General features: G+C 38.7%; 1 protein-coding gene across 3 annotated transcripts in view; it reads left to right on the plus strand.

The window, feature by feature from the left end:
• Nucleotides 1–12014, plus strand: part of ADAMTS3 (ADAM metallopeptidase with thrombospondin type 1 motif 3) — a 241182-nt gene that overhangs the window by 195595 nt on the left and 33573 nt on the right. The window contains exons 6-12 of one of the 3 annotated variants that reach the window (XM_032458332.1): nucleotides 630–698; nucleotides 5390–5473; nucleotides 7353–7509; nucleotides 8258–8363; nucleotides 8766–8909; nucleotides 9548–9680; nucleotides 11198–11311. In XM_032458332.1, the coding sequence (XP_032314223.1) occupies nucleotides 630–698; nucleotides 5390–5473; nucleotides 7353–7509; nucleotides 8258–8363; nucleotides 8766–8909; nucleotides 9548–9680; nucleotides 11198–11311 (807 nt within the window). Of the gene's footprint in view, nucleotides 1–629; nucleotides 699–4396; nucleotides 4587–5389; nucleotides 5474–7352; nucleotides 7510–8257; nucleotides 8364–8765; nucleotides 8910–9547; nucleotides 9681–11197; nucleotides 11312–12014 lie in introns of those variants that run through there. The other 2 variants (XM_032458342.1, XM_006188688.3) reach the window with 2 other exon arrangements.

Here is a 12014-nt window from a genome sequence, read left to right on the forward strand (position 1 = left end):
GTGTATAGTGAAAGTGTCTGCAGGTGTGTGGAAGTGTAGCAAGTTGGTGAAAACTACTAACCGTGGAGTCAGACCGCCTAGGTGTTCATCCTCTGTTCTGTGTACTAACTATGTGACCTTGGGCAAGGTACTTAACTTCTCTGGGCCTTAATTTCATTAGATGGAAAATGGAGATAATAATATCTCTAAAGTTGTTGCAAGGATTATTTGAATTAACATAGGTAAAGCATCTAGAACAGTTCCAGAGCCTGGAAAGACCTTTATAATGCTGTTTTCTTTGTTGTTGATACTCCTGTTACTTAGGGAAAAAATTGCTTTCCTTGTCACTATGAGTTATAAAAATGCTTTCTTAACAAATGGTATTTTAGTTCATCTTGACAGGTTCAAATAGTTAATTCAGCCTAATATACTTTTAGTTCTTTCTGTGTATCATTTATTGATTTTAAAATTGGTGATTAATTTATAGCCAGATCATAAGTTTCTTTATACCTCTTACATAATGTTTTAATCAATGACACTGGAAAACAATCTTAATCAAGATAACTTCAATATTTTTCTTTGTTTTTGAGTCCAGTGACTCAGTGTTTTCCTCAGGCTAAAATATTTTAAAATTCTTATTTAATTTTCAGGAAGTTGTTTTACTTATGTGTAAATATACAAAAAGGCAGACACACCAACTGGTATGTAAGTACATTCAGGTATGTAAAGCAACTTGTCCTTCACCCCTCTAAAATGTGCATACTGCCATCTGCTGGAAAGAGCTTTTGTACAGCATTTACAGAATATTTTTGAAAAAAAACATGTGTTAAACGTTTTTCCCATTTTTTGTCATAATTTAAACTACTTCTTTGAATCTATTGAGAGCAAACAAACTTACAGTGTAAGAGTCGTCAAGTCCTTTTCAGTGAAAACTAAGATGGGGACAGTGTGTTTTATTTGTTTGTTTCGTCTTTTCAGGTAGATCATGAAAATACATCCACAAACCTTTGAAATTTTTGCATGGATAGGTAGAAGTGTGCTAACGTGCTTTGTATTTTGCTGAGGGCATTTGTGTGACATTTTGCTTGATTTGAACAGCAACCATGTGAAGTAGGCAGAGCAAGTATGATCATAATTTGCCAGTGAGAAAACAGAGGCCCAGAGAGGTTAACCAACCAACCCAAGGTCACTCAGTTTATCAGCGGCATAGTTGGGACCAGAATCCAGGTCTTCGAGTATGTCTCATCCCGTGGTGCTGATTATTTCTCCAACTCTCATCATAGCCTCCATGTCTCAGAGTGTAAAAACATTGCATCCTGTTCCTGGCCAGATGACGAGCAGCCAAATTATTAACTGCATTTTATAAGTGAATAATGTACAGGAAACAACTTATTCAAACCTTGAAAAGCAACATAATAAATGATATCCTAAATAATGTATTGTGCTTTGCCCAATACAGACACCTAATATTTGTTGATTTGCCCCATTGAAAGAATATCTTCTGCTATGTACAAATATTGCCTTATTATTTGATTATTTCTACCCATAATAATTTAGTTATACCTTGAGACAGTTTCACAGATGTGTGCTGACTCAGCATTCTGCAGCTGATTTTGGTTTCTACTGGAACACCGTGTTATCTGCGTAGCCTGGCATAATAGTGATTTTTGTTAAATAATACTTTTCTTTTGGCGAATGGTAAATTTGACTTTAAGAAAGTGTCTTTTTATTCCATCAGGTTATAATGTAATATTGCCACTGAGAACATGACTTTTGTCTATTATACTTTCTCTGCATTGTACTGATTTTAAAATGTACCAAGTACAAATGAATTTGCGAATTTAGGGTGATGATATATTATACATTACACTAACTCAGATATTACAAACTATTTGTTATGATTGCCACTTTTCATTTATTTTATTTTATTTTATTTTCTGGAGGTTGGGGAGTGAACCCAGGACCTTGTGTTTGCTAAATGCGCGCACTCTACCACTGAGCTATACCCCACCTCATTTATTTTATGATTCTAATAGTTTTCTGATATATGTGTTTCCTATAACATTTAGAAGTGTAATTGTCAGTGCTCTTCTGCAGTGGCTGTAAGGGCCTCCCTCCCCTGCATCACCTCTCCTCCAGAAATTAATTCATTTCTATTTGTTTATTTTTGTTTAGTTTAAAATTTTATCATTTCCCTATTTTGTGCATTTACTAACATTGATTGCAACATTTTTTTTAATATTAAATGCATTTACATTTCAATCACATTAAGCTAAATACAGGTTATAACTTTGTGTGTGAAGCTGTGTTGCTAATTCAGCTGCCTTTATGAGAAATCTTTGGAATGTCCACGAGTCTCTAGATGAATGTGACAGGCCTGGCTTTGGACTTTTACATGTATTGGAACTATGATGTTGGATATTTCATCTCAGATAATTAATCCAGAAGAGGAAGGGGATTCAGGATTCAGTCTTCAATTAGGCAGTGTGAGTTATGGAGTAAGGTAAGAAAATCTGGCCATGACAAAAAGGGTCATAAGAAATCACAGCTTTGGGGCCAGGATTCTTTTTTCTTTTTTTTTTGACCTGAAATCTTCCCCTTTAATAGTGTGAACCCTTGGGTTTTAGTTTTATTTGCTGCAGATATACAGAATAAATGAACCCCTTTTCCACATGGTGACTATCAAGTCTTCTTTCTAGGTTTTCTTTCCTACTTCCCACACTCTAACATGATTTAGTGTCCCTCTCTCCTTCTCATTCATAAAATTTTTGAGCAATTTGTGTGCGTGAATTAAATCTTTCAATTCTTTCCCCAGCCCTCTGAGGTGATAGTATGTCCATTTGATTGAGGCTCAGAAAGATGAAGACCGCACGAGCAATGATAGGTCAAACCGAGATGTCAACTGAGACTACTAGAGACCGCCCAGCATTTTTTATGTGACACATTTTCTAAGCTCCATGCTGTTTGCTTAAAGAGAAGCCTGGATACCTTCCTGTTTGTCTACACCTCTTTTATAAAACAGAGCAGACAAAATGAACTCAATACTTCAGGTGTTCTCTGGTCTATAGTAAAACAACTTGGGCATGACCTACCAGCCTGTATACCTGTGCACTGCAAGAGTGAGTTGCAAATTTTTTTCCACTCCTTGGCCTATCTTGAAGAGGTATTAAATTGGGTCTTACCATTGTATGTGTGTGTTTGTAAATGCATGTGTGTGTGTGTGTGTGTGTGTGTGTGTGTGTGTGTGTATACATATACGTATATATATACACACATGCATTTTTCCACTTAAAGGGACCCTAAATCTTTTCTTGTTAAACTACACTTTGTCATCTTTTGTATATACTAGCTCTCCTGGATCTTTTTCCTTTATCTTAGTAGTTCTTCCCTTTTTTGTTCCATCTGCAAATTCAATAAGTATTCATTTTAGTCTGCATTTAAGGCCTTGATATTTTAAGGTGTTCTGTGTAGTTGCATTAGATTCCTAAAACATTTCATGTGAGATTTCTTGGTCTGTTTCTTGGTCTTTGTCACAATTCACAATTTTATGATTCAAGGATTTCTTTTTCTTAGACCATCCTATTAACCTTGAATTATATTTCTTTTTAAAGCTTCTCTTCATAAGACTGTACCTATCTTTCTTCTGTAGGTTATAAATTTGCTGTGCCTTCTGTCCAAACCTCCTGGATCTCAAGTTGAATTGCTGTTGATTTTCCATCCTTCTTTTAATTACTGTGACAAATGTTGGTTCCCTGTTCCTGAGAACAGCTAAGAACTTTGAAATCTAGCCAGATAACTCCACCTTTCCCATTTCTGCTAGCATTTGCCAACTAACTAAGCAATCTTTATTCACAGTGATTTTGCACTAGCATAACCAGAGGGTATAAGCCTACTTTATATTCATACCCGCCAATAATTTACCATGTGTTTTTGCATGTCAGCTAATCTCTGTGGTCTTTATCTTTATCATCTGTGTAAATCTGTGTTGGACTATGATCTCTGAGGTTGCCTAAGTTCTAATATCTGATTCTAAAGTATACCAAATCACTTGGAGAAATTTTAATTTAACATTTAAAACTAAGTAAAAAGCAGTGACTCAACTTTGACCTTCTGAGCTATACCCAGGATGATATTCATATTATGTGTACTTAGCAATTCAAATATTGAAGGATTTCTATACTGTAGGACTTCTAAATAACTGTTGCCTCAGCTGCCCCACTCCTGGGCAGGGTGGGGAGGGCCAGTGGGAGGGCCACCCTGTTACTGGCCCACAGATAGACCACCACAGCTCCTGTACACTGGCTCCATTTCCAAGGGCACCCCAACTAGACATAGCACCCCCAGTGGTGAGGGGGCACTCAGGAAGACATCTTGCCCTTTTCCTCCACATGGTTGCAGCCACTCACGGCTGGCACATGCTTGAGCATAGTCACCCTCTTGTGGTTGCTTGTTGTGGTTGATGAATGTTCTGTGTGGACTGTAGTACATGTGGACTCCTAATGTTGCAGGAGAATAGGACACGAGAATCCCTGGAATGTGTCCCAACAAGTGACGGTCCTTGGCTTCTCGCAGGAAAGAATTCAAGTGCATGCCGAAGTAGAGTGAAAGTAGGTTTATTCAGGCAGATACACTCTCCATAGGCAGTATGCGGGCCATTTCAAGGGGCAAGAGGTGGCCCCAGGGCCACCAGGGGTCTTCCTGGAAACTGAGAGCAGTTTAGGAGACACACACTCCATAGACAGAGGGCTGGCCATCTCCAAAGGCAAGAGAGAGAGTGACCTTGAGGTGTGGGGTGGTTAGTTTTTATAAGCTCAGTAATTTCATATGCTAACAAGCCGGGGGAGTATTCCAACTACTTTCAGGAAGGGGTGGGGATTCCCAGGAATTGGGCCACTGTCCACTTTTTGGGCTTTTATGGTTAGCCTCAAACTGTCATGGCACCTGTGGGAGTGTCATTTACCATGCTAATATGTTAGAATAAGTGTATAATGAAGCTCAAGGTCTACTGGAAGTCACATCTTCTGCCATCTTGGGCCTAGTTGGGTTTTAACCAGTTTACGTCCTGTTCTCAATGGCTGTGTCATTCTTTCAACGGTTGTGCCCTAACCCCTTCCCTCCTGTCTCATTAACGCTATAGTGGTTTAGTGAAGTCCTTTTAAAGTATATTCTCTTTGTTCATGGTACTGTGGGCTTTATAAAATCAGCAATTCACATAACCAAGAATTACTCTTAAGTTAACAGTAAATGATTTCATTTCATTTTCATTCATTTTCATTCAGTTTAAACTAAATTTTTAAACAGTGACTTGACTCCAGTATTTGGAATTGCATGGCTGAGCCCTGAAATGTTGTGCATCCTATGACATCCTTCATATTGCCTTTCTCCTAGTTACTATCTGCTTTGTTTCTAGGTGAATGAAATTTACCACGATGAGTCGCTCGGAGTGCATATAAATGTGGTCCTGGTGCGAATGATAATGCTGGGTTACACAAAGGTAAAATGTGAATGATGAACATTAAAGATGGGGTTAGCAAACATTAGCTTACCAAAGCCATACCTGACCTGTGGCATAGATATGTCTCACATAGACCTCGGTTGCTCTGAACTGATGGAGAGAAACCGCCACAATGAACTGAGCTCTCTAAATTAGAGCAGATGATGAATGATTTTGGGGTTGGTACCGTTTGCTTTGTTTACCTCTGTCTAATGGAGTTGGAGATAATTATCCTGGTTTTAGGCATGACTGCAGGGATATAATGAATGGATACTGTTGTAAGGAAAGAGAATTCCCTTAGTTCATCATCATCATCATCAAATTTATGATTCATTTATGAATTCAAAACATCTGTATTTAGTACCTACTGTATGTCAGGTGCTTTCTAGGTGCTGCTTCAAAAATATTAGTGAAGCAAAAGAACAGAGATCCTTACCCTCCCATGATTTGTTAAAAACCATGTTGTACATGCATATCTTTCCAGTTAAGAAAAGTGAAGCACACAGTGAATTTTTTTTTAATTTATAAAGTGTTTAATCTTTTTGAAAACAAAACGTTGGGTCAAAATGTATATCATAGGCATTTTATGGAATGTAAATTTAGCTGGCTTTAAAATGGTACTAGATGTGTCCCTGTCCTTGGAAATAATGGAATAGACATAATAGTCTCTCCCTTTGAGGAGAAAATACAGGGGGAGTGACTAACTGGCAACTTTCTTGATGTTCAAAATTACATTCACCCCTCCCATAATTAATCCTCCTGATTATGGAACACTAGTGAAATTATGTATTTAGCAAGCAGGAAAATTTCCATGTGGTTTCATTTCATTATGTATTAAAATTTACCATTTTCTGATGAGAGGGTGTCTTTGATCTTTAGTTTATCCACCAACCTGACCTACTTTGTGTCTCCAACACTGAATGCAAGTCAACTCCAGCTGGAGATGTTAACAGCCTTCAATTGGTTGTTAAATCATTTGTTTGGAGAAGTAAGTGATCAGCATATAACAAATCAAGCTTTTTTTTTTTTTTTTTTTGAGATTAAGAATGTAAACACTGATAACAACATTTGCTGACATGTAACAAAATTCTCAAGCCTGTCAGCCAAGTAGGGACTGATTTGGGATTCCAAGTTCAGTTTCTCATTCCATCAGAACTACTCTGGGAAGTGTGGCTCCTGGGCTCTTAAAGGATGGGCCCTTTCCCTCTGAACTTTTAACTCCTGACCATAATGGGATAGTAGCAGCATTCCAAGGAATGTCAATCCATCTCTCAGAACTGAAAAATCAGAGTATATCCCTCTTCACTGAGGTAAGGTAAAAAAAAATGGTAGTTTTCTTTCAGTGTGAAGTTTATATAATTTGACCGTTCTTCATAAATGAAGTTTTGACCAGCTTTGCCAGCTCATTGAAATACTTACATTTTTCCCATATGGACTGAAAAAAAAATTGAAACTGAAGATCTTTCACTTTAACATCTCTGGAAAAAAAGTCTCATGCCCCAATCTTTCCCTCTGTCCTCTATTTTTGTTCTTAATATTTATGAAACTGAAAATCTCAGCTGAATCAGGAATTCATACCAGAATTTTTACCCAATTCATTAATATTGAATTGCTTCACAATAGCACATCTCAGTATCACATATTTCCACCAAATGTAATGTCAGTCACCTTTCACCCAGGTAATACTGATCATCATAAAGGTATCCCTCATGGGCATTTAGAATTTCCAAGTGAAAGTGGATATCTAAAAAAGCCCCCAATAATATTATTGTACATTATTTACTTACTGTAATCCCAATCATTAACTTCCCAGGGAAAGTTATTAAAAGCAGCCTTGGGGAGATGCTGCGTATGTCCTTATCATGTTGTTCCCTCCTAGTCCATCAGCCTCATAGAAAGGGGAAATCCATCCAGGAGCTTGGAGAACGTGTGCCGCTGGGCTTGCCAACAACAAAAATCTGATCCCAATCACTCTGAACACCATGATCATGCAATTTTCCTAACCAGGCAAGACTTTGGACCTGCTGGAATGCAAGGTATTTCCATTAATATGTAGAAGAAAAACTTAAGGGCATGACTTTTCAAAAGTAATCCTAAATCAGGGAGTTTGTTCAAATGTCCAACTCCCCACCACCACTTTCTACCGTGCCCCAGCCAAGCGTAGATTTTCTTTCTATTGCTTCCAGTGACTTCTGTGGAATTCAGCACGTTAAATGCCACTTAAATCCCATAATAAATGGCACTTGCCTCTACAATAATGGGTGTGCATGTGGGTTATGGAGGGGATGCTATAAAATGCAGTGTGATTTCCACGAACGGCTGGGAACGGGAGGGGAGATGCCATGAGAAACGTCTGCTGCCAAAGGCCTTTCTTCCCAAGTCAGTTTACATTTATCTAATAAATTCTGATGCTGACTTTGGGAAAAAGTAGACTGACAATTTTCTTTTCAGCATTGATGGAATTTCTGGCTCCCTTCATCAGGACTGTGATACGAAAGACCATTCACTATGGCAGGGAGACAGAGCTTAGTTGGTGGGCAGAACAGAATGCTAACCCCAGGCAGTCCTTTCCCTTAGGAAGGGAGAAAATGCAGACCGAGTGAATCTTTTTAGAGCCCGTTACCTGTGGCTTTTCCCCGAGACTGTGGCACAATGCTAGCAGTGAAACAATTCTGCCTCTGTTTCCTGAAAAGCTTCCCCCCTACACCCAGGCAAAGGTCCAGGAGTAATTCTTAATGGGTTTTCTCATAAAACGAAAATAAAAGTAATTGTTATTCTCTACAGGATATGCTCCAGTCACAGGCATGTGTCATCCAGTGAGAAGCTGTACCCTGAATCATGAGGATGGTTTTTCATCTGCTTTTGTTGTAGCCCATGAAACTGGCCATGTGTAAGTCACTGTTGACAGCTATAAAGAGGAAAAAAAAAGAAAGAAAGAAAGGTCTTTTCTTCCCTGCTTCTCTTGGTATTGTTCACACTTTGGGCAGAGTGCTCGCCAGCATGCTACTCTCGTCCCTTGCCAAGTGAGAGGAGCTGACAGCGGCGGAGGGATCACTCGCTGCAACTAAATGAGTGACTCTGGCTTGCAGAGACACTCCCAGGCTTTTCGTAACTATCTAATGAGAAAGGCATTTCTGTCAGATTTCTCTCCATTTCCCAGTTTCTGGGACTCATCCACAAAAGCCACATTGACGTAAAAAATACCTGTTCCTGGTACTTAATTTCAAAACAGAAATTACGCACTTGGCCCATATGATGATTCTTAGCAGTAGCGTGTCACTTTGCATTCCAGGTTGGGAATGGAGCACGATGGACAAGGCAACAGGTGTGGCGATGAGACCGCAATGGGGAGTGTCATGGCTCCCTTGGTGCAAGCTGCGTTTCATCGTTACCACTGGTCCCGGTGCAGTGGCCAAGAACTGAAAAGATACATCCAGTAGGTCCTTCTGCATGTCATGGGAGCGTTATAGCAGAAATACAGACGTAAAACAGGCTCTTAGGAACTAGGTCATAACAGAGCTCCCAGTGAATGGAAACTGTTGTTCATGATAAACATTTTCTTGTGACTCAGCTTTGGGCACAGTGATTCCATAATGTAATTGCACTATTTTAAGCCACCAGCCTAGAATCTAAGTGAATTTTTAATCTGTGCTTTCCTTTTAGTAAATTCTTTATGGAATCTGTGACTAATGATCAAAGTTGATGTGAGGAGGAGGAACGAATGGTCACGTAATGCCTGCAGGGTATACCACCTACATCCTGTATCCTATATACCATATAGGTGTCAGGATCTGCCCTGCCACACCATGTGGGAGTTCAGCTAGGGACACGAATAAGGTTGTCCTGGTTCTACTGCGTTTCTAAGTATGCTTGGCTTATTTTCCTGGGATGAATGAAGACGAATGGCCTTTTTCTAAACAGAACTGAAACCAAAAACCTTGAAAGATGTGGCTTTGTCACTGTGCTCTGTGATCTGATGAAATTCCAGAGTATGTAACCTAAGAATACTTTTTCATTAGAGCATGATTACAAAAAACAAACACTTAACAATGCACAATATTTTCCTTCCTACAGCTCCTATGACTGTCTCCTTGATGACCCTTTTGAACATGACTGGCCCAAACTCCCAGAACTTCCTGGAATCAATTATTCTATGGATGAGCAATGTCGTTTTGACTTTGGGGTTGGTTATAAAATGTGCACTGCGGTATGTTACTCACAGTCAATTTAGATTTTGCATCTTGAAATCCATTTGTGTAGTTCCTGTTTGGTGAGCTCTCCAGACTCACTGGTGCAAGACTGTCTACCGGTGGTTTTGTGTTTGCTGTGTCACTACCTGCTAAAGCTAAGCTTTAAATATACTATCTTATTTAATCCTTCTGATAGGCTAGAAGGGAGTTGGGATACTTTTATTTTATAGATGATAAAGCCAGGACTTATAGCGATTAAGCAACTTGCTTAAGTCACACATCTGGTAAACAAGGGCTTTTTATATGTTGGAGCAAGCTCTATATGAAAAAAGGATATTTCATCAAAAGAAGTTCATCTGCTGTTTTAAATGCTCCACACGCAGATACATACAACTGTTTGGTCTGGAAGGCATATGCTGTCCGCTCCTAATTACCTGCACTAGTGTTTAGACCTGAGAATTCTAAAGCGTTGGCGCCATTTTTGTGGAAATGTACAATTTCTGCATTAGGTTATAGGAATCAGAACAAAAAACCCAGGTTCAAAATGAGTACTAATTTTATTAAAAAAAAAAAAAAAGCTATGACCATAAGGCTGTATGCAGATAATTAGTGGTGTAGACAATGGATATATGGGTAAACTGGTGTTTGATATCTGTATTTTAAAATCTATCTAAAGAATGATAAGATGTTTACCATTAGAAAGAGAGTAGGTGAGAAAAAAGTACACACATTTGGTTATGATAATGTAGCGTTTTAGGAAAATAAAAAACATTCTTAAGAGTGAGAAAGCTAAGATTCTGGTCTGGCTCTGCAACTGCCTTACTTGTATCCATCACCATAGTCTTTCTTTGTAACCCATATTTCTCAGCCACAGATAGTTACCAGGATCAAATATATGGAAAGTACTTTATAAATCACATGAATGTATTGTGATGTTTTGTTAACACCTGGAATACATCATCTCATGTAGAAAACTTGACAAATGTTTTCGGCTTTAAGTTGGCTCACTAGGATGGGCATTTTTATTGTTTATATCTGACTAGGTCATACCCACAGGGATAAAGAGAAGCCATTTGATAGCTTCAGAGCCACCAAACCATTATAATGTTTTCATATTTAATGTTCATAATAATTTCTCTTTTTAAAAATGTTTAATTTTAATATTTCTATGATTTTTAAATATTTATTTTGTCTTAGTTGCCAACTTATAGAGAATCTGCATGCTAATTCTCTTTAAAATCCCAATACTGTTTCTTTGAAAACCATAAGATAGAAATAGTGTGCAGAATATTAAAAGTCATCTAGAGAATCATTGATTATCATTGTTATTTTAGAAAAGCAGAATAAAAGTACCCTACACTTGAATTCTGAGGTGGTGGTGGTTTTTGTTCTTTTCCTTCCCATGCCACAACTTTGACTGTTGACTTGGAATTAAACTGTCCGAGAAACATGACTTGAGGAAACCGTAGAGCAGCTGTGGTTGGTACGAGTCATGCCATCTGTACGTCCCTGAGAGTTTGCTTCTTTCTTCCAGTTCCGAACCTTTGACCCATGTAAACAGCTTTGGTGTAGCCATCCGGATAACCCCTACTTTTGTAAGACCAAAAAAGGACCCCCACTTGATGGGACCGAATGTGCTGCTGGAAAAGTGAGTGTAATCTGTTTATACAATGAAGATGTTAGACACGTTGCATGATAATCATCTTTTTTTTTTAACATTTTTTATTGATTTATAATCATTTTACAATGTGTCAAATTCCAGTGCAGAGCACAATTTTTCAGTTATACGTGAACATATATATATTCATTGTCACATTTTTTTCTCTGTGAGCTACCATAAGGATAATCATCTTTAAAATGACATGCATGGACACTTTTTAAGAAAACCACAGTACCTCACGTTTCATCGTGGTACTGTGTTAACATCGTGCACTATGTCCCGCGGCCGCTAGGACAAGTCACCATAGACTCAGCGGCGTAAAACAACGGGAAATTATCTCTCCGTCCTGGGGGCTGGAAGAAAAAAGTCAGTTTCACTGAGCTGAAATCAGTGTGCAGTCAGGATGGTACTCCCTCCAGAGGGTCTAGTTGCGAATCTGTTCTTGGCTGTTCCAGCCTCTGTGTCTGCCTGAAGGCCATGACATGGGGCTGCACCACTCTGACCTCTGACTTTGGGGCCACACTGCTCGCTTCTCTCCTGCGTGCACATTTCCCTCTGCCCCTCTCTTATAAGCGTACATATGATGGCATTTAGGGTCCACCTGCATATCCATGATAATCTCCCCATCTAAAAATCCTTATTTAATTACGTCTGCAAAAACTGTTTTTCAAACAGGGTAACATTTACAGAT

Source organism: Camelus ferus, chromosome 2 (assembly GCF_009834535.1).
Source record: "Camelus ferus isolate YT-003-E chromosome 2, BCGSAC_Cfer_1.0, whole genome shotgun sequence".
In the NCBI taxonomy this organism is placed as follows: domain Eukaryota; kingdom Metazoa; phylum Chordata; class Mammalia; order Artiodactyla; family Camelidae; genus Camelus; species Camelus ferus.